The sequence below is a fragment of the Myotis davidii genome, unplaced genomic scaffold, assembly GCF_000327345.1.
Source record: "Myotis davidii unplaced genomic scaffold, ASM32734v1 scaffold187, whole genome shotgun sequence".
NCBI classification, from domain to species: Eukaryota; Metazoa; Chordata; class Mammalia; order Chiroptera; family Vespertilionidae; genus Myotis; species Myotis davidii.
This window is the reverse complement of record NW_006383018.1, coordinates 7567124-7590622: the sequence shown is the minus strand read 5'-3', so window position 1 is coordinate 7590622 and position 23499 is coordinate 7567124. Positions and strand designations below refer to the sequence as shown.

The following is a 23499-nucleotide window of genomic DNA, read 5'->3' as shown; positions in this document are numbered from 1 at the left end:
ATTCTGGGCTCCTGTTCCTTTCATCTATGAGTTAATCATCACAGTCAGCTCCTGTCTTTGGCAAATGTACAATCCTGCCTTCTCTAGTCTCATCCCAGTTATCTGAAAGCATGCTACTCAGGGCGGGGCCTCAGCAGATTTACTTCTGGCACCCAGCTCCTGCTGGGCCCTTCTGAGGGAGCTGATGGGCAGCAGGACCGGGAAGCAGCATTCAGAACACTGGGACATTTTGTGAAAGTGTCAAAGAGAGTATTAGGAAACAGGAGAGGGGACTTGCACAATTGGGGAGTGGTACAGAAAAAGAGGAGGGGATACAGCATAGAATATATACTGTTTTTTGACCCTGGTGTTTGTCTTGGTTGCTCAGTACTTGTGGGTTAAATCATGTAACTGATTGCATGCATGGCTCACACCACTGTAGGTAGTACCAGTGGTGCCCCTTATCCACAGGGAATATGTTCCAACCTGCCCTCCCTCTCCCGACCCCAGTGGATGCCTGAAGCTACAGCTAGTACCTTTTATATACTATGTTTTTTTCTATGCATACCTATGATATAGCTTAATTTATAAATTAGACATAGCAAGAGATTAACAATAAAACTAATAATAAAATATAACAATTATAACAATCTACTGTAATAAAATTTATGTGAATGTGATCTCTTCCTATCAAAATATCTTATTTTACAGATAGAAGATTCACTCTTATTGTAGGTCTTAGCAACCTCAACTTGGGATTTTTTCCCCTGATTAAGTGGAGAATTTTTACCTTTTTCACTTAAAGGACGCAGTTTCTGGTTTCTCTTTGGCATATCCAAATTTGCAGTATCACTACTCTTGTGCTTTGGGGCCATTAGTAAGTAAAATAAGGGTTGACAGTCGATTTGACAACCAAGATGGCTACTGAGTGACTAATGTTTGGGATGGGGGCAGGGAGGAGGGATGTGGGGGAACCATATACAAAGCAGATACTCAGGGAACAGGGATGAATCACACCTTGGGCAGGATGGAGTGGGGCAGCACAAGATTTCATCTTGCTACTCAGAACAGCGCACAATTTAAAACTTACGACTTGTTTATTTCTGGAATTTTCTATTTAATATTTTCAAACTGCAGTTGGCTGCAGGTAACTGAAACCATGGAAGGTAAAACCATGTGTGGGGGTGGGGAGTCCTTTTTGGGACCAGACGCTGTGGGAAGAGCTCTGTGTGTGTGTTATCCTGTTAAATCCATCCACAGCCCTAAGACACAGACACTGTTAAATTACCTAATGCCCAAGGTCATACAGCTAATAAATGCTGGAGCCACAATTTGAATTCCGAAAGTCTGAGGTATTACATTACACAACTCAAACACATTTAGTTATGATACATTACAACCAACTTTTAACCTCTGTGCTACTTATTTTCTGGAGTGGAAGCATTAAATCAAATGACCCAATGCTGATTGTAATAAGACTTATCTTTTATGACTATAGGAAAAATATTATGGTCATACTATTAATACATATTCTTTTTTTTCCTCCAGAGAGAAGAAGTTATCAAACTTATTGTTGAAATATGTGGTAAGATTTGACTATAAAAAAACACACAAACAATCCCGCTGTGTTCTGTGTTGGTCTAGAGATAATGTGTTCACCAGAAGATGTATATTGTGTAGCTCATGAGAATGTTTGAAGCTCATTTGAAAAGTCAGAAGGAAACTGAAAGGAAGCATTGAGAGGGGCAGTGGGAATCCTAATTTAAGAAAAGAAAGTAATCTTCCTGGTTATTAAGAAGCGTGAGACCTGCCTGGAGTCAGTGGGCAGCCAGGCATTCAGTAAGCCCAGTGTCACTTATCTTCAGAGACATTTATCTGAGCTTGGGAAGAATAAAGCAGCAAAGGAAATATGACCACAGGGGCCTAACTGGTATCTGAGTCCAGCCTGGCTGGTGATGATCATGTCTGTGTTTTCCCTGAAGCAAGTCTTTCTGAATTGAGATTTGAGCACTATTTCTACAGTGCATTCCACCCAAAAGGCAGGAAGACAGTCAGGAGGTCCTCTTGCTTCACAACTATTTTTAAATACCTCTACATGTTTGGTCAAATACATTAGACTTAAAATAGAGGTACCAGAGAGGGGAAGTAAAGCGGTTAGCCCAAAGGCAAGAGATTAATGGAATAATAAAGACAATCAAACCTTCTGTGTTTAAACAGGACAGGTGTAGGAATATCACTGTTCTTCCACACAGAGACCCCAGAACTGGCTTGTCACCTTTAAATCTTCTGGACTTTAAGAACCAACCTGGGAGTCTACATGTTGTGGTGACAGGCCAAATTTTAGACATGATTTCTGAGTTCTAGAAGCTCTGTAAAAATAGCAACTTTCCTCATGATTTTTTGTGGTAGATTGTTGGGCAATAGGAGGATAAATAAACCAATGGATCCCTGATAATTCTTAATGCCTGGGGACTCTGGCAACTGGCTGGAATGATAAACCCTAAATAGAAGTTGTTTATTGACCAGCATTTATTACCCTCAAAAGGTTTCATAGTATGGTATGAATGGCTGGCTGGCCTCATCAATAAGATAGGAGCCACTTTAGTGGACATGGTGGGCAACTAGGAACATAAACTGGAGTAGCTCTTCTTTTTTTTTATTAACCACATCAATGTGTTTATTTTTTTAACTAGAGGCCCGGTGCATGAGATTCGTGCACTGGAGGGAGGGAGGGTCCCTCAGCCCTGTCTGCACTCTCTCACAGCCTGGGAGCCAGCAGGGGATGTCCGACTCATGGCTTAGGCCCCCTCCTCCGGCCACCACTGCTGCACTTGCCAGCCATGAGCCCAGCTTCTGGCTGAGCGGCGCTCCCCCTGTGGGAGTGCACTGACCACCAGTGGGTAGCTCCTGCATCGAGCATCTGCCCCCTGATGGTCAGTGCACATCATAGCGACTGGTCATTCTGCCCATCGGTCGGTTTGCATATTAGCCTTTTATTATATAGGATATTTATTAAATTGATTGGGGTGACACTGGTCAACATAAACATATAGGTTTAACATGTAGGCTTCTATGTTATAAGAGCTGTATATTGCACTGTGTGTCCTCCACCCAAAGTGGACAATTCTTGTGTACAATTAAAAGCCCTAATCCTTTCCCCATGATTAAAATTTTTCATCACATTACTTTACCCATTGGCTATGCCAACGAGCTAATCTCTGTTTTCATGTAAGGATGAGGTTGAAGACTGAAATATTAGCTTTCAGATTCAGATTAAATACAAATGGTGGAATGACAAATTTAGGAGAGTGTAATCTCTTAAGGAGGGGGGATGTAATCAGGAAGGCAGACATAGAGGATGCTGACTCTTAAAAACATTTTAGTTTTTAATCTGAAAAACTGGAACATGGTACTTATTATTTTATCATCTACAGTGTTTTGTGTTGTTGTTGTTTTTAATGAATTATTTTTTTAAAAGAGTCAGGTATAGAAACCAGATGGGAAGTCAGTTGTCAGCTGTGTCCACAGTCACAGGAAGGGAAAGTAATAATCCAGGACTCAGGTTCACCTGTGCCCATTTCTTCCCACCCCCACCAACCTGCTATGAATCAGTGATGTTTAGAGTTTCATTCCTACAATGTCTCTGTCTCGACATTCATCTTTTAGGTTGTGGACCCAAATGTAAAGAGACTCCGCTAGAGCTGTTGTTTGTGATTGACAGCTCAGAAAGTGTGGGGCCCAACAACTTCCAGATCATCAAAAATTTTGTGAAGACTCTGACTGACCAGGTGGCTCTGGACCTTGCCACAGTCCACATAGGCATCATCAACTACAGCCATAAGGTGGAGAAGGTGGCTCCTTTGATGGAGTTCTCCAGCAAGAATGACTTCAAGCTGGCTGTGGACAACATACAGTACCTTGGGGAAGGCACCTATACGGCCACAGCGCTCGATGAAGCCAACCAAATGTTTGAAGCTGCAAGGCCAGGTGTAAAGAAAGTGGCCTTGGTCATCACTGATGGGCAGACAGATACCCGAGATAAAAAGAATCTGACACAGGTGGTGAAGAATGCCAGGGACAACGATGTGGAAATATTTGTGATAGGGGTGGTGAAGAAAAATGACCCTAACTTCAAAATGTTCTACAAAGAAATGATTCTAATTGCTAATGATAGTAATCATGTTTATCAGTTTGATGATTTCATTACTCTACAAGGTAAGACTCAGCTCCAGGGGAAAGGCACTTATGCTGTTCTTCCAAGTACCATGTCACTGGATTATCCTGAGCAAACATGGAAATTGGGAGGCTAGTGAGACTCGTGCAAATGTTAAGTTGTAACACACACACTCCAGAAGGTTAAAACACTTAGTACCATCCCATTTCGAGAGTATAATTCCTTGTCTTTATTCATTAGTGACAAGTGCTGAGTTAGCTGGTCTTGGAATTAACTTGGGTATCTATGGTTCAAGGACATGGATGAAAAAAAAGAACAGAACTTGGGGGTATTGCTAAGATTAATGTTCAAAAAGTTACCCACCCTGAATAAGAGATGGAGCAAGCCAGCAGCAAGGCAGACAATAACCTTAGAATCAAAATTAAGAAGTGCATGATGAATGAAAAAAAAATTATGGTAATCTAAAGAGAAGAGAGACACAAGGGATTATTCTAGTTTAATCTCTGCTATTGCGAAAATGGATAATAGGTAAACAAGTTGATGTCAGGACTATCTTACAGAGCACCATTTTGAATATTCAATCAGTGCTAATGAGCTAGGTTTCCCTATGCTCCTTTACCCTTTCACATGAACTGAGGTCTCTGAATAAGGCAATTTAAGACCTCGCCTCACCTATGGTTGAAGGATGATCAATATTGCTTTACAATGAAACATGTTCCAACTCTTTGGAAACTGATCATTAATTCCGACAGAACCCCTTCCTGGCAAGATTGTGAAGGAAGGAAATTTTATGCTTAATGTGTTTGCAGGCTTCAGTTTGGCACCATCCTTCCTTCTCCACACCCTGGAAGTGGGGCCTGACATGGGCTAGCACAGACCCTTCTTATCTAGCATAAACCCTGCTCCCAACCCACTCTGGGGACCAGCACAGCTGGCCCTAATGATAGCATACCATACTTACACCTCCCCATAGTCTAGTTTCCCTTTTCTTCAGACTTTTCTAACCTGGGGTCCCAATTCCTTGACATCCAGTTGGATGACTAATGGGTTTGTCTGATATATTCAATCTCACTGGGCTGTTCATATCTTAGAATGACCAGCAGTATTACACATTTCAGAGACAAGTTCTATTTTAATAATTGAGGAGCTTTTTCATCTAAACCCAAGGGTTATTAATGTGTTCTAGCCAGAGAGGGATATATTTGAGGGCTGGCTGGCCTTATGCTACTCTTAACCACCCATTAAACTTAGGAAGGTTGAGGCTTGCCCCTTCCATGGAGTAGTTCATAGTTAATTGATGCTTTTGATAAGCAAGCATTTAAGTTGTCCTTTTGCTTATTTGGCCTTCCTTCATATTTTACTACATTTAATTAAATTAGTTCAGATGGTCTCTCATAGACGATGTAAAAATGTTTTAAAACTTAGTTCACCTAGCAGCTGACTTCATGTGATGGGAAAGTCTGTTTATTTTAAGGAGAATGTAGATCTCTTTAAACAGGGTTTGAGTAATGTTCCATTGCTCCTAAGATGTCTCTTTTCTACTTCTCTTTTAAAAGACACCCTGAAGCAAAGACTGTTCAAAAAAAATTGTTTGGATTTTGACTCCTACCTCATTGAAGTTTTGGGTTCATCGTCACTTCAAGAACTCGGTGTTTCCACTCCAGAGCCCCAGAAAGAAATGTCTGAATCAGTAAGTAACTGTCCTGATTAATTTGCGAGCTTAACATTGTGTTTCCTGTCTGTTTGACATCAAAGAACATCCTGCTTTGCACTACCGTGAATCAGCTGAGGTGTGTGTATTTTCCAGTTCTTAGCCCTAAATATTATCTCTTTGTCTCCAGATTTCTAATTCTGAAATAGTTCTGGGGCTTGTGAGAATGAATATGAGATTTCTAAATATCTCTATCCTATATAATAAAAGGCTAATATGCAAATTACCTAACAGCAGAATGACCAGTCACTATGATGCGCACTTACCACCAGGGAGCAGATGCTCAATGCAGGAGCTGCTCCCTGGTGGTCAGTGCTCTCCCACAGGGGGAGCACTGCTCAGCCAGAAGACAGGCTCACGGCTGGCAAGCTCAGTGGCAGTGGCAGTGGCAGGAGCCTCTCCCGCCTCCATGGCAGTGCTAAGGATATCCAAGTGACAGCTTAGGCCTGTTCCCCCAAGCCATCAGTCGGACATCCTGCAAGGGCTCCTGGATTGCGAGAGGGTGCAGGCTGGGCTGAGGGCCCCCCTTCCAGTGCACAAATTTTGTGCACCTGGCCTCTAGTATTTTATAATTATTTATTAAATGTTGCAAATAATATTTTTATATTAGACCCCTGCCACCACCAAAGCCATAATAGGCACTAGAACAGATGAATAATATACGATTTGAATCACCCACTTGCCATGCTTTGCAGATCCTTTCATACCAAGTCAAAACTCTTTCTTGTCTGTCTGTGTATCCACTGCCCATTTTGCACCCTCTCAGGTTTCTTCAAAATATATAATAGTCAACCTGCCACTATGCCCCAATCCAGGCCACATTCTTAGCTCATTTCTTATGATCAGAGCAGGGACTGGGAGGGAGGCTATGCAGGCATATGGTGAAAGGTAGATGTTCTGTTTCATAGCAACAGAAAGAACTACCTCCCAGATGTATTGAGACAAATGTGACTGTCATAACTATCTTCTGGGCACTAACCTCAGCCAATCAGGTTATGAGCAATTATTAGGTTCTTTTAGGTCAAAACTGGAGAGCCTCCCATAATTACTGGCCAGTGGGTGTTGTAGTCTCTTCCCCACCAAGTCACAACAAAGCAGACCCTGACTCATTTTTACTACACAAATGGACATCCTCTAGCAAACAGGCACATGGCTGCCCTGACCCTGTTCCGTAAGCTCCATGGAGTCCCTATCCTGCCCTTTTATGAAGACTTCGTGGACATGGGAGATTCATTAGGAGCAAGTGCAACAATATTCTAGCATCAGGATTCAGCTGTCTAGTTGGACAAAGGCCTTGAGAAAGGCCTGGGTCCAGATCAGTAGGTGGACCGAGGACCATTTAGGAATCAGGCCTAGGAAGCCATTCCTACGGGGACAGAATCTAGGACTCCCTAGATTTTTATACTCTGTTCAAAAAAGGGGGCAGAAAGGTTCTAGTATGTTTCTGTTTGATTAAATACTAACCATGTCTGAGATGGGTAATTTCAGTTAGGGCAACAGACTGCCTGGGATTGTTGACTGAAATGAACACATACATTCTTACCACCTGGTTTATATCAGTGGTCAGCAAACTCTTTCTGTAAAAGGCAATATAGTAAATCTTTTTGGCTTTTCAGGCCATTTGATCTCTGTTGCTATTACTCAACTCTGTCTTTGAAGTGCAAAAGCACCATAGCTAGTACTTAATGAATAAATATGGCTGTGTTTGGATAAAGCTTATTTCCAAAGCAGATGAAGACTCTGATTTGCCCCCAGGGGTTGCTAACCCTGCTCTTTACTGAGCATTGTAAAGTAAATTACAGACATTAATGTACACAGTCTATGACTTTGTCCCTCCCCTAGTCAATCCATATCCCTTTAAAACCTTCCTAAAAAGAGCCTGCTCAGGTTTTATCCAGCAAGTGGTGCTTAAACTGAGCTTGCCTTGTGATTAATGAATTCCAGTAGCATGTATTGATCACCTACTGCTGTAGCTGGTGGTGATTCTTAAGATACAGTTCCTGGCTGTCAGGTGTGACTCAGTTGGTTAGAGTATCGTACCATACACCAAAAAGTGGTGGGTTCAATTCCTGATCAGGACACATATCCAGGTTGTGTGTTTGATCCCAGGTCAGGATGTATGCGGGAAGCAAATAATCTCAATCTCTCTCTCTCTCTCTCTCTCTCTCTCTCTCAAATTAAGTAAATAAATGAAAACACAGTTCTTGCCTAAGAGAAGTCCGGGCTCTATCAGTGAATGGATTACATATAGGAGGTATTAAGAACTTTAGCAGAGCTATGGATGAACCACAAGAGATGATACAATTAAATTCAGGGCAAAGTAATGAAGGGCCTTATAGAGGAGGGGGCATTGAGCTGAGTTTTAAGAATAAGCAAGAGTTTTTCACAGTAGAAGGCTACCTCCAGCAGAGGGAACACGTGGGCAAAGGGGATACCAAAGGCCAAGGTACTTCAATAAATTAGTACAAGTTAAGTCTAACTGAAGCCTAAAGTGTGTGTGGCAGAATGGTGAGAGTTAAATCTGGATAAAAAAATTGAGGACCAATTATAAATGGCTTTATCTGTTAAGCTAAGGAGTTTAAACGGAAGCCATAGGCCAGGCAGCCAGGAGAAAGCAGAGAAGTTTTGAGAGCAAGGGTCATAAGATCACATTTGGTTCACAGGAGGAATAACCCTGATTGCAGTGTGAAAGATAAATAGGAAGAGGCAGGAGAGACGGAGCCTGAGATATGAGTCCAGGTGAGAGATAATGAGAGCAGTGGGAATGAAAGGAGGCATGGATTGAATAGCCATTTCTGGGGTAGAATGAACAGGATTTAGTGATTGTGTGGATTGGAGGTTAGGCAGAGAGAGTGATTTGGGGATGACAGTTGGATTTCTAGCTCGGAGATAGGGTGAAATGAAATACCATCCCCAGAGATGGAGAAAACAGGAGCTAGGATGGGGTTTTTTTGAAGGCAAATAATGAGCTTAGTTTGCACCAGGTGAGGTAGAGGTGCCTGAGGGAAATCCAAGGCAGTTATAACACAGAATGAAGCACAGCAAGACCCTATGCCTCATATCATGACTCAGGAAGTCTGATGGCCCGAGAGACAAGTAATATTAATGGATTGTGACAGTAGAATCATTCTAGTAGCTGGGAAGGGAATGGCACACGAAGAGTACATCCAAAATAGTTTGGATTTAAAACACCTAGAGCTGCACAGAAGAAAACTCAGTATCATCTAGGTCTCTCTAGGGTGCCTGTGACTGAGATAATGGGATCTCACAATGAACTTGGGTTTCTTAGATAGCCCACTTTCACCCAGGCTCTTTGCAGAAACACCAAGGCAAGACTGCGGGATTCCTATGCAGAGTGATTCCACAGCAAATCAGTGATGAAATGACCAGCTAGTATAGGAAGAGATTCTGGGGAGCTCCTGCACCAGGTGGAGTGGGCGAGCTGTGATTCTCCACTTTCCCTCTGATACTGTCCTGAGATATATATCTTTCAATGCTAGCCTTAAGTAGGGTGCAGGCTCTGAATCTTCATGGAGGAAATGTATATTCTGCATCAATGTAAATATTAGAAAACTAACACAGCAGGCTGACTTTGCTGGCTGTCCCACCCTCTCTTTGTCCTTCTTGCTTTTAGTGAGACCCTATCCTGGTCTACACCCCCTTTTCTCCCCTCCTGTCGTGATCACACAAGCTGCTCAGAGACCTCCATCGCAGTTTTCACTCCTGATGTTTCTATCTCTTACTTGCCTCTCCCCACTCCTCTCCCTCATCTGTACTCCACTTTGAGATCTGTCTAAAGGTCACTCTGATAGTTAGGCTCTACTGGCAGCTTTTTCAAGAGCTGGAGTCCTAGCTGGTTTGTCTCAGTGGATTGTGTGTCAGCCTGTGGACTGAAGGGTCCTAGGTTCAATTCCAGTTGAGGGCACATGCCTGGGTTGTGGGCTCGATTCCTGGTGGGGGGCATGCAGGAAGCAGCTGTCAATGATTCTCTCTCATCATTGATACTTCTATCTCTCTCCCTTCCTCTTTGACATCAATTAAAAAAAAAAAAAAGGAAAAAGCTGGAGCCCTGGGCAGATTCTGACTTGATATTGGAATTAGATGTGGTCTTTAATCCTAAAACCTGACCCCAGGCTCTGTCCTCAACTCTGACGGCACAACTTTTAGTCCCTACCTGTGCTCTGAAGCCCATTCCCTTCTCTTCCAAGACAGGGCTTTGCTTCACGGTGGTGCTCATTCCTGCCAATATTCTCACTTCTGCCCTAAAGTAAATTCCCTAACCCTCTCATAGTTCACATGTCTCTCTTTCTACTATCCTATCTCTTTTTATAATAAAATTATTCTATAGGCCTGTCTCCTCTCTCTCTCTCTCTCTCTCTCTCTCTCTCTCTCTCTCTCTCTCTCACACACACACACACACACACACACACACACATTCCCCTTCCCTCTCACTCTGGCTCTCATTTTCAACTTCTTTTGTAAAAGTATATTATTAGAACAGTAAGAAGCATATACTGGCCAATGCTACTTCTTCCGATATGGCACTGAAACTCTGCTGAAAAGCCACCACCAATCTCCTAATTGTCAAATCCTATTGCCATCTTCTAACTTCTTTCCTCTTTCACATAAAACACCATGCCACTCATTTCTTTGAGAGAGAGAGGGATCTCTCTCCTTGTTCTCCTCTCACCCTTCTGAGCACTCTCTCTTAATTGCTTTCGGGGTTTCTCTCTTTCTTTACCTCTTAAATACTTAACCCTCAATTCTTCTGAGGTCTCTCCTCAGCCTGCCTCTCTTCGTGTTCCATATTCCCTTTCTCAGTTCCCAAACCAACAACTCTCAGTCCAGACTCTTCTCCTGGGCCCCAGGTGGACATTTTTAGTCTCTGCACACCTTAGACCATGTTCGCCGTGCTGCTTCTCATTTCCTTCCCGGGGCTATGGTCTCACCAACCAGGCAGGCACCTGACAAGAAACTGTCTCACCACTTCTTGTCTCTATTAATAATACAGCCTCAAAATACTGATCCCATCTCGCTGTTCTATATCTTCTTCAGTTTATCCATTACTTGTTGACAGTATAATTTTATTTATTTTTTTAGTCTTATAAAAATAACATCATTGAATTATTTTTCTCCTATATAATTCTATTTGTGTTGAATTTTCTTTAAAATCTCTAATAACATGGCATAGATTTTAACAGTAGATTAGGAAAAATAACATAATAGTTCAGAACATCTATATTTTTCTCCTAATGTTGTAGGTTGCTCAATCATATTATACTCACTACTAGATGAAGTAGCCCATTAAAAAAAAATAGACTTTCCAAACTTTCAAAACTTGGGACTGGTGTTTTCCTGTCTCCATTGACAGGAAAATTGATTTCCTGAAATTAGACTTACTTATTTATAAGTGGCCTTGACTAGGCATATATACAGATATATTATAATTTATTTATATAAAATTCAATTAACACTCATTGTGGTGGTAAAAAAAAAAAACTTCAATTGTTTTGGATAAAATCCTGTTTAATGACTAATTTTTAGCATTACTACATGAAGTTGTGTAAGCATCCTATATTGCTAATAATAGACTTATTACCCTTAGAATATAAGATGCTCCTATCCCGTGGAGGAGAGGAAAAAAATATTACAAACTGACCTAGGAGAAATATCCCACACCTGAAAATCGGGAAATGTGGTATTCTCAGTGCTGAAGCTAAATACTTATTTTCTTGGCTCAAAAATTTATATTTTTTCTATTTTAATATTTCAGAGATTGGGGTGCATCTAGTTAGTGTGTTGTGGTCTTCTTTTTAAATACTTAAAATTGATAGTGTATCACACAGTGACCAACAAATTAAAAATAAAATCTGGTACCCGCCTGACACGGGGTGAATCACCTATTTCTTACGGGTTCTGTTTCCTCATTTATAAAATAAGCAATTGTTTCCAGAATATTCTTCCTCTAGTAAAATTATATTATTAGAATAGTAAAAAGCATATATTGGCCAATGCCAGAAACACTTACCGGGCATTATATTAATGCTTGTGAGGCTTTAAACAGAATGAAATCCTGCGGTTTACCCTCTAGGGAAGCTGCAGATGATGGGGGAGATGCAGCCCAAACTAAAGGTATTCTTGACAGTCCTCCACAACCTTAAATGCAAATAAAAAGCATTCAATTTAATTACTACTTGAGAGCTGAGAGTCCTGGCCAAAAAAAATGTTATCACCTGGGAAGAGTCAATCAAGGTGAGAAGCCAGAGAAGCCAGGCACCTTGAAGGCTCTGGCAGCTGAGCAGCTGGCAAGTGCAGACAGAATCCCCACAGCCACCGGGGAGGAAAGTGGACCTGCACTGCTGGGAAAAGCTAAGCCTGAACACATGGGCTAATGCAGATGATCAGCTGCATTCATCCAGAGAAGACATGAGCTCAGAGTCGAAGAGCTTGTCTGTGATAAATGCAAAATTCTGGGTAATGAATTATGAGAGAAATGTTTGGAAATCAGAGACCAGATGGCCTTTTGGAATTGTTAGTAATCCTGCTTTAGGGCATACATTCATATTCCTAGGATGCTGCTCCAAATCTGTTTTCCTCCCCTTAAAGATCTGCCCTAACCCTGAAAGGGACTGACCATAACACATCTGCTTGTGCAGCTGCACGGAGCAGCCCTGGACTCCAGGTGTTGGCCCTTCACGCCCCGCTACGCTCCTCCTGTCTTCTTACTGTGCTGACACCATTTGTCTCCTCCAAGGCAAGCCAGTGTGGTGGGAGTAGGAATGTGTGGAGCTGGTAGGCAGGCTTTTGTTTTTAGGTTTATAAAAAGAACAGAGAACATATATAACAAACATCTCAGTTCCCACCACCAATATGTAACCATGCTTCCATTTAATCACTCATTCTTGCTGCAAATAAAGTTAAAGTCCTCGCTTGTTTTCTGTGCGTCTCTTTCTCCTCCAGGGGAACCACTACCACGAATTTGGTGTGTATTTTAACAGTAAAGTTTGGGCTGTTTAAATTCCACTTTTAGAACTGGAAGTTCTGTTAGGGTTTAAGCTTTTCTGATTTTCAAATAATGATATTAAAGCCTAGAAGAATTAAATAATTAATCCAAATCCCCCCAGCCCCTTTTCTTTCCCTCTCCCTCTCCCATTCTGAATTTATCCAGCAGTCACCATTTACTCATCTATGCTATGAAAACTTTTAAGAAAATAAAAGAAGAAAAGGAAGGGAGGAAAGGGGAAAGATAAACATGGCATGGCTTAATTTCTCTTAGCAGGAAAGTGATATTTACACATGTGAAACAGGAAATGATGCGACAGTATAGGATTAAAGGTTAACGTCCATATGATGAGGGCCAAGTATGGAACATTAGGAGGTACTGTGCACCATCTGGAAGAGGACTGTTAGTACTGACTGGGTTGTTGGGAAAGGTTCTGCAGGTGGGGTCCACGGTGGGAGGGTTCACTTTGATGCTGATGCAGAATGAAGAAGAGGAAGGGATGAAAGAAAGGTCACAGCAAGATGTGCTGTGAATAGTGGAAGACAAGCTTACGAAATCATCAAAGTGTGGAGGAGACAGATTGTGGCAGTGCCATGTATCAGCTGAACAAATTTTTACCTATAAATTGGTAATTGTCTCTTTTTTCAACCATAACATCTAATAAATGTGATAACTTAACAAAAGACACTCAGTAGTGAGAAGGCAAATTGGTAAAACTTTTTTGAAGAGGACTTTGTCTCAGAAGCTCAAATATGAGTGTTCTTAAACCAGCAATCAGCCATGTGCTTTTGAATAGAAAAAGGACAAATTAAATGTTTTTAAAAGGCCATTATAATTACATATATTTTGTATTTAAAATGGTATATAGTCATAGTAAAACATATGGAACCAGGATATATTAAAATTTAAAAAACATAGAAAACCAAACACACAGTATTTTTTTTGTTTAAAAAATATATATGCACATAGGAAAAAGACTGGGGGAAAATACACCTGTATATCAGCAACGATTATTTCTGGGAGGCGGGATCACTCACTTGTAATTTCTCTTTCCTTCTTGTTGTTTGTTCAGATTTTCTAAAATCCCTTCCATGAACATGTTTGCTTTTGTAATAAGGAAGAAAATTATAAAATGGCAAACCATAACAAGCATGTTTTTGTTGAAATAATCTGAATTTCACAGAGCCAAAAAAATCTAATTATCCTCATTTATGAAAAATAAATGAATTTCACTGGTTCTAAGAACATGAGATGTAATGTTCTGGTGGTCATAAGTCCCAAATGGTGATGTGATTGAAAAAGAAAACACACACTCCTAAAAGTGTAACGGGTAAAGAATAACGTAGGGGGCCTTAAGGCTTGAATACGGTAATGATTTAAAGGCTCAGTTAATTCCTTTAAGAAAACCATGCTGCCACATGCACTTCTTCAAAGGAATATTCTCGCCTGACAGATAGTGTATCTGAAGTGTAGCTTCATGTCCAGTGACATTTTTATGTTTGATAAACTGCTCCTCGGGCAATTTTCTCTTTTTTCCGTGTGTGTGTGTGTGTGTGTGTGTGTGTGTGTGTGTGTGTGTGTATGTGTACGTACGTACTAGTATATACACATAAACCCACACAAGGTGGTAGGAAAAATCCATAATGTAAGTATTCAGGGATGCATAACATAGAAGAGGGGCTCATCACATGGGCTTTATTGAAAGAACTAATATTGGAGAGTTGGGGAGAAGCAGCATGCTGAATTTTCCCTTAAATATTCCCAAAAGCAAACTCATTTTTGACTTGATATCACTAGAAACAAAAATGTGAACTCTTTGTGTAGGTCAGTATCCTCGGAGCCCAGGACAAAGAGAATGAGCCTCCAGAGCCTACCTGGGCTGACAGCCTGGCCACCACACCTTCACCTGAGGCTGCCACCATCCAGGGGCCATTGCGCAGCCCCTCTGAGGATAGGACCATGGGTCTGGAAACTACAACTCCAAGCCCCCATTTGAACTTACAGGGGGGAAAGCTGGTGCACAAAGGTAAGAAATACCTGCCAATCAGCTGCTGCATCTACAATGTGAAGAAGGCACAGAGAAGATGATCTCTAAAATCTCATTTAGAGAGAGTGTATTTTGATTGCAAATAGGGGGAACAGAAGATAATTTCATTTTATATATATAGAATTAGAAAACTGGCTGGCTGTAGAACAAATTTGTAAAAGAATATTTAAAGCTCTTTAGTGTTTGTTATTACTATTTCTTATTTTATTTTGTTTTTGTTAATGCTCACCCAAGGATATTTTTCCCATTGATTTTTAGAGAGTGGAAGGGAGGAAGGGGTCGTGGGAGGGGTCGTGGGGCGGGGGGAGAAAGGGAGAAAGAAACATCAATGTGAGCGACACATGGCTTGGTTGCCTCCTGCATACACTCTGATCAGGGCTGGAATTGAACCTGCAACCCAGGTATGTGTCCTTGACCAGGAATCAAACCTGCGTGCGACCCTTTGGTGTACGGGCCAGTGCTCTAACCACTGAGCACACAGACTAGGGCTGTTATTATTTTTAATTTGAATAGTTTTACAGAGGGTTGTACTCTTGTATTTGCCACAATCCCTACCACTCCCTATTATCTTACATATAGCCCACACATATAGACATTTGAGTTTTGAACCTTAGATTGTAGAAGAAAAAAAAAGCTAGAATCTAAATTCATCAACATATTTTCTATGGAATTAATATCTATAAAATTAATCATTAGATACACAGTTTGTGAAGAACATGTCAGAGAGACAATATCCCTGCTTAAAAGAAGCAAAAATTGCCTTGAAAAGAAGTGATGCAATATTATTTATTGTTTTTAAGAGTAAAAGTGGTAAAAATTCACTGTTCCTTTCCAATTGGTTCAGAGCATTCATTTTGTTTTAGAAAGTAAATGACTTGAGACATACTCCAACTCTAGGGAAATGATTATGGGAGATGGGGAGAGGGCTGGCTTTGATATTGATAAATGAAGTTTATGACATATAAACCATTTCACAGAACATGAAAACAGACAGCGAATAACTGCTTTGGTCTTTTTGGCCTTGGAATCACATCCTTGGTTAGGAAATATGAATCATGGCACTAGGCACTAAGGCATACCATGACATAAAAAGGGATTTAACAAAGGATTTATGGTTGTAGCTTTGCTTTTTGACAGTGGACATATTTCTGAAATGTATTTATAAACTGACATAAAAGGTCACGTTTTTTGTTATGCTACAAGTGCTTCTCTTTATAAAAGAAAATTGTGGCATAAAGAGAGCTGTCTGCTTTACTTTTTTTTTTGGTAACTTAAAGGGATCTTTTTTTTTTTTTTTTAGTAGCACAATGACACAGATTGCAGTGGTACTTTCTATGAACAAACTGGAAGGGAATGAGTATAGGAAGCCAAAATCATCTTCATTCCAAATATTAATTTGATTTTAAATCAATTCCAAAGTAAATTAGAAAGTCCTATTTTTCTCATGTCAACTAATCCTCACAAGAATATTGTGCTTTCAGGGAAATATGAATTTTTAATGGGGTTTCATGCAGATTAAAAAAAATGTATGTTTTCAAATGAATGAATATCTAATGGTGGAGCTTTGGGTGGTGGAGGAAATGTTTTGGGTATCAAGGAACCCTTCTTTAACTTAGAACAATATTTTCTGAGTTGGTGTTAGTGTGCATGGAGAATCAAGTTTATGAAGCTTTTCTTTTTCATCTTTTCAGTGAAAGAAAAGCCTATAATAACACATTGCCTTTTTTCAACCTAGACCCTAGGTGTTTAGAAGACCTAAAGCCTGGAAACTGTTCTGAATATGTGGTTCGATGGTATTATGACCAACATGTCAACTCTTGTGCCCGCTTTTGGTTCAGTGGCTGTAATGGCTCAGGAAATAGATTCAACAGTGAAAAGGAATGTCAAGAAATCTGCATTCAAAGATGAGCAAGTAGGTCAACCTGTAATGAGTCAAATCTACATCTCTATCAACAAGTCTAGAAAGAACCACTATAATTTCACCATGTTCACCCAATATGAATAAAGCACCATGTTTGATTGTATATTGAGTATTTGGAATTTATAAACAGAATTGAATCCTTGCATCCACACTGGGATGTAGGTGTTAACCATTTTTACAGATAAAGAAGCTGAGGCTCTGACTTTAGTAACTTGTCAATAGTCACCCAACTAAAAAATGGCAGGCTGAGGGTTTGGCCTAGAGCTGTGCAAACTCAATACATAGGCCTTAGTATCTACTTCACAACCTGCAATGTGGTTCTGATTCCTGTTCCTTCCTATTCGATGTATTATGTTGGGTTAAATTCCTTCCCCGGCCTAGCCCCCTATTCCTCCTTGGCCCCCTGATACCTTCTACCCACTTCAGTCCCCCAAACCTCTCACAGCCCTGACAGTAGCAAAAAGATAGGTAGCTGGTAGGGAAGTACTAGAGCAGGGGTCCTCAAACTGCGGCCCGCGAGCCACATGCAAATACAAATATTGTATTTGTTCCCGTTTTGTTTTTTTACTTCAAAATAAGATATGTGCAGTGTGCATAGGAATTTGTTCATAGTTTTTTTTAAAAATATAGTCCGGCCCTCCAACGGTCTGAGGGACAGTGAACTGGATCCCTGTTTAAAAATTTTGAGGACCCCTGGACTAGAGTTTGGGAATCAGGAGTGATGGGAGTAGGTAGGAAGGGATGAGATCACAAAGATATCCTGCTTGAAGGAAACCTAGAAAATGAAATGGTTTTGAGATGAGAGGTATTAGGATAGGAGCTGGAGTGGTGGTTAGATTTTTGCCTCACTTGCTCTGACACTGAGTAAGAAACCAATCTGAAATAAAATGACTTAACACAAATGGATTAACAACTGTCACTCTGCACTCCTCCAACATATTTGGTGACAAGCCATTATTGTGTGTTTAAACTATATATTGAAAACAAAAAGTGTAATTTAAATGAAGGAACTTTTCTCACCCTTCCTTTAAAATATGTAAATGTGACTTTCAACTTTAGGGGGATGGGAAAAGAAGGCACTTGACAGCCAAGAACTACTTAAAGCTCACTTTCTTTTTTTTAATTGTTTAAAGTATTATATGTCTCCTTTTTCTCCGATTACCCACCCCCCGCCACTCCTACCCCCAGTGTCTGTGTCCATTGGTCATGCTAATATGCATTCACATCCTCTCTTGAGCAGGGTATTGTAAAGATAGGTCTTAGGCTGAAAAATGAGCCACCAAATTGAAATATGACCCAACAGAGTAATAGAGAATTGGCTCTGTCATTTTATAATAATTTTTCGACATCCAGTCTAGGAAGATCAGTTCTGAGCTCAGCTCAGACAGCACTTGTATATATATCATCTCACAGCACCCTTTCTTCTTCCAGGCCTGTGACCCTCATTCAAGGTCAGTGGTAAAAAAAAAAAAAAGGAGGTGCTGAAGAACAGCTATCTTAGCAAAACTAATTTTGGGTAGTTTGATAAAATTTTCGATGTAATATTTAATACTACAAAAGAATATATGCGATATACTTGAAAGTAAAAATATGATAAGGTGAATATTTCACACAGAGAACGACCAAACATGACCCACTCTGTTGAAGCTTCCTGTGTAAACCTCTACCATCCTAGCTCCCTATTTTCTGCCAGGGATATTTCATCTTGTGTTTACCATGTCACTTTGCTATTGGCTTTTATATGTAATTTTATGTGGAAAACCACATATATATCTATGATCTCTAAACAATACACAGTCTTGCTTATCTTAGGACTTTATAAAAATGGTGTCATACTAAAAATTTTGCAACTTGCTATTTTCTTTCTTTCCTTTTTTTAAAAATATATTTTATTGATTTTTTTACAGAGAGGAAGGGAGAGAGAAAGAGAGATAGAAACATCGATGAGAGACAAACATCAATCAGCTGCCTCCTGCACATCTCCTACTGGGGATGTGCCCACAACCCAGGTACATGCCCTTGACCGGAATCGAACCTGAGACCTTTCAGTCCGCAGGCCTGTGCTCTATCCACTGAGCCAAACCGGTTTCAGCACAACTTGCTATTTTCATTCAATATTATTATTAATCCATATGTCTTATCATATTGTGTTCCTAAAAATATCTAAAGGTGTTTCTAAGAATTTATTACTTAGGTTTTTTAAGCTTTACAAAATTTGTTTTATAATATATAATTCTTTGCAACTTGGTGTACTATTACATTATAATTCATACACATTCATTTACTTTTATAGTTGTATAACATTTGTGTGAACATATCACAACATATTTAACCACTATCCTGTTTATAGTCAATTAAATAGTTTCTATTTATTTACTTTTTACCATTTCAGCAACATTGCAATAAATGCTCCTATACATGGCTTTGGGTGCACATGCAACAGTATTTTTCTAGTACCTATACCTAAAAAATGAAATTGCTGGGTTGCAGAACATGTAAACATTCGAAAATAATATATCATAGCAAACCAATTTTTTCCCCAAGGTGTTTGAACCAATTCACTATAAACTCTCACCAGTGTGCATAAGAGTTTCCATTGCTTGATATTCTTATCAACACTGAGTATTGTCAGACTTCTTTTGTTAATACTGGGTAGAAAATGGTATCTTGTTTGTTGTTGTTGTTATTATTATTGACAGTATTACAGATGTCCCCCATTTTTTCACCACCCCACTATAGACCTTTACCCCATTATTGTCTGTGTCCATGGGCTATGCCTGTATGCATATAAGTTCTCTGGTTAACCTCTTCTCTCCCCACCCACTTCCCTCTGAGATTCGTCAGTCTGTTCCATGCATCCATGTCTATAGATCTATTTTGTTCATCAGTTTATTTTGTTCTTTAGATTCCACATATAAATGGGATGGGTCTTTGTCCCTTTGCCTGAAACATCCTTTTCCTCCTTCTGTGATGGCCAAATCCTAATACTTCAAGGACAACTTGCAGGCGTCCCTTCTCCTTTGTGGTACTTTTCCATCAGCTGGGCCATGCCCAACACTGAGGACTCAAAGCACCTGGCTTATGCCTCCTTTCTACCCTTAGTCTGAAATGACTTGCATTTAGTGGATAGCATCTTCATTGGTTTCCTTTTGCTGCTCTAACAAACTACTACAAATTTGGCAGCTAAGCAACACAAATGTATTACTTTATAGTTCTGTAGGTCCGAAGTCTCATGCAGGTCTCCCAGGGCTAAAATCCATGTGTCCGTGGGGTTGTGTTTTTTTTCTGGTTTCCTTACCTTTTCCAGCTTCTAAAGCAGTGATTCTCAACCATGGCTGCACATTAGAATCACCTGGGGATCTTTTTAAAATCCTGATTTCTTGGCTTCATCCTCTGGAAATTATGTTTCTTTGTTACTAATGTTGTGGCCCCACCTCATAACAAAGAAACAGAATTTCTGGAAGATGAGGCCCAGAAATCAGGATTTTAAAAAGATTCCCAGGTGATTCTAATGTACAGCCAAGGTTGAGAACCACTGTTCTAAAGCCAACCCACTTTCCTTGGCTCATGGCCCCTTCCTCTGTCTTCAAAGCCAGCAACGGCAGGTTGAATGTTTCCATTGCTGCATTGCTCTGATTCTCTGACTACAGCTGGGGAAGTTCTCTGCTTTCAAGGACTCATGTGATTAGATCAGGTCCACCTGGATAATCCAGGTAGTCTCCCATCTCAAAATCCTTAATCTTTTTTTTAAAATATATTTTATTGATTTTTTGCAGAGAGGAAGGGAGAGAGATAGAGAGCTAGAAACATCGATGAGAGAGACATAGATCAGCTGCCTCCTGCTCATCTCCCACTGGGGATGTGCCCGCAACCCAGATACATGCCCTTGACTGGAATCGAACCTGGGACCTTTCAGTCCGCAAGCCAAGGCTCTATCCACTGAGCCAAACCGGTTCGGCTCAAAATCCTTAATCTTAATCACATCTACTTATTTCCCTTTAGGGTGTAGGGTAACTGTAAAGGTTCTGGGGACGAGGGAATGGGTATAGTTGCAACAATTATGCCCTCAATCACAGCATCTGTATTCTCTGCCAGCACTCTGATTTTAGGAGCAAAGGCATGTCGTATTTATCTCTGTGTACCTAGCTCCTGGCACATAGGAATAACTCAATACATTAAAAATATATATCAGAACTCACTTTTTTATTACATAAATAGGTAACTACTTGGAAGAAGGGAATAGAAAAAGATCAGAAAAAAAATCATACCATTTAAAAGGAGAATAAGAGGAAAATGGTATGTTAGTAAAACTATTATTTTCTCTCATCCACTTTGAGATTCAAAATACCCCCACCCCTTCTTCCCCACCATGATTAGCAAAAAAAAAAAAAAAAAAAAGAAAAGAAAAAAGAAAAGTAAGAGGGAGTGTTGTCTAGCTAGATAACAGATCAAAGAGGGGGGAATTGAACAATCTGAAAATTAATTCTGGAAAAGAGAATGATGATTTGTTTTCCTTCTCAGCTAGTTAAAAATCCAATAGAGCTGGAGGAGATATTTGACATTTTATTTCTCTATTCTCAAAAGAAAAAAAGACATACTATGTATAAAATGTGCTGGAAATAAGAATGTGTATCTAAAGAAGTCTCCATTTTTAATTTACATTGAGAAATTTTAAATATTTTATCAAGTACTAATGATGTTCAAGAATTTTAACAATGGCCTTAGCCAGTTTGTTCAGTGGGTAGAGCATTGGCCTGCAGACTGAAAGGTCCCAGGTTCCATTCTGGTCAAGGGCACATAACTGGTTATGGGCTCGATCCCCAGTTAGGGGGTGTGCAGGAGACAGCCGATTCTCCCTTCCTCTCTGAAATCAATTTTATATATATACTAGAGGCCCGGTGCACAAAAATTTGTGCACTCGCCTGTCTGCCAGCATTGCCTTCATTCCGGCCCGGAGCTGCCTTTCTGTCTTCGCTCTGGCTGGGAGCTGCCTTCTGCCTTCGGGCACTGCCAAAGCGGCCCAGAGCAGCCAGGGCAGGGGCAGAACACCTGTGTTGTCACCATGGCCATGATGCAAGCATCCCAGCTCAGTTTCTGCCATCTTTGTTGCATCAATTTGCATTTTCCCTCCTTATTGGCTGTGGGTGCCACCATATTTGTTTTGAAGTGATGGTCAATTTGCATATTCCGTCTTTATTAGATAGGAGATATATATATTCCCTAACCACAAATAAAAATGTTCAAGTATAAAAATAAATTCATGCCATATATACTCATCTATGACATTTCCTTTGCTCAACTTGTTTTTGATATGAAGTTATGCTGATAAATTCACCTTATAGTTCACTTGGTTAAACTGGTATTTAAGTATCCTATTGTGTTAATTTTACGTATTTTAAAGATGTGTGCAATTCCTGATGGACATTCCAAATTTTCTGAACATTTTACTTTTTATTTTATTTTTTAAAACCCCAGGCAAGAAATTCCAGAGCTCATGCTTTAAAAAAAAATATGTTTTTATTATTTTTTTAAATAGAGTAGCAGAGAGGGGAAGAGTGAGAGAAACATAGAAGAGAGAATCATTGATTGGCTGCCTCCTGCACATCCCCTACTGGGGTTTGAGGCTTGGCTCCAGCTCTTAGGCCTCCACGGCTGCAAGTAGGTTTCTGGCCTTTGCTTACAATGTTGTGATCCTGCTGGCTGAAGCCCGGCGGACTCAAGCAGGTTTCTGGGGTTTTGTTTAGCTTCTATATTTGTTACATAGTTGCTTAGAGTTGCAGCTCAGAGGCCTGCAGCGGGGGGCGGGGAACGTTGGAGTCCTCCGTCACTGAAGCAAGCAAGCCTCATGTTAGTTTCAAGCTGCCTGGCTGCCGGCCGCCATCTTGGCTGGCAGTTAATTTGCATATTGCCCTGATTAGCCAATGGGAAGGGTGGCAGTCGTACACCAATTACCATGTTACTCTTTTATTAGATAGGATGTTTTAACAATGAGCCCACTCCATTGAAATGTTAAAATATCTTAAGTGATCAATCCTGTCATTTTCATTCAGTTGAAACAGCTTTGCCAACTGTAATAAATGCTCTACTCAGGGGTCTGAAGAGCATGCTAACTGTATAAAATGACAATTAGGCTCGGTGATTTTAAACCTAATGTTTATCCTAAACACAAGAAAAAGTAAACGAGAGAATGGGAGAAAAATATTTGCAAGCAACATCTAACAGAATTGTTTCATGATTCTAATAAACCAAGAGATCCCATAAAGCAAAAAGAATAAAAAGGAAAAATGATAGAGACTGTCAATTCAAAGGAGATAACCCTATGGAGAGATGTTCAGTTTCATTAACTGCAGAGAAATGCATGCATGCTAAGTAGGTCTGGGATGAGGCTGGAACACCCACGGGGAAGTCTGCTGAGTAACCCTGGCTGAAAACCAGCGAGGAGACCTCTGCATTATGCCAACCTTAGCAGAGACTCTACTACTTGACTATTTGACTTGGAATATTAGGTGTTCAGTTATTTATGTCCCCTTTCTCTATAAGTCTATAATTTGATGGCTTTTGTCAGTAGCAATGCAAAGATAGATTAATGCTGTTGAAGTGTCCAAGATTCCCCCCCTTCTTACAATATCTCTTCTTATGTCACTAAAATAAGACATGTTGTAGA

General features: G+C 40.2%; 1 protein-coding gene across 1 annotated transcript in view; it reads left to right on the top strand.

Annotated features, from left to right (window-relative positions):
• Positions 1–16918, top strand: part of COL28A1 (collagen type XXVIII alpha 1) — a 139266-nt gene extending 122348 nt beyond the window's left edge. Inside the window, exons 30-34 of the mRNA XM_015558260.1 lie at positions 1528–1564; positions 3646–4194; positions 5710–5843; positions 14692–14893; positions 16650–16918. Of these exons, the coding sequence (XP_015413746.1) occupies positions 1528–1564; positions 3646–4194; positions 5710–5843; positions 14692–14893; positions 16650–16822 (1095 nt within the window). The 3' untranslated portion in view covers positions 16823–16918. The remainder of the gene's footprint in view (positions 1–1527; positions 1565–3645; positions 4195–5709; positions 5844–14691; positions 14894–16649) is intronic.
• The last annotated feature ends 6581 nt before the right edge of the window (positions 16919–23499 follow it).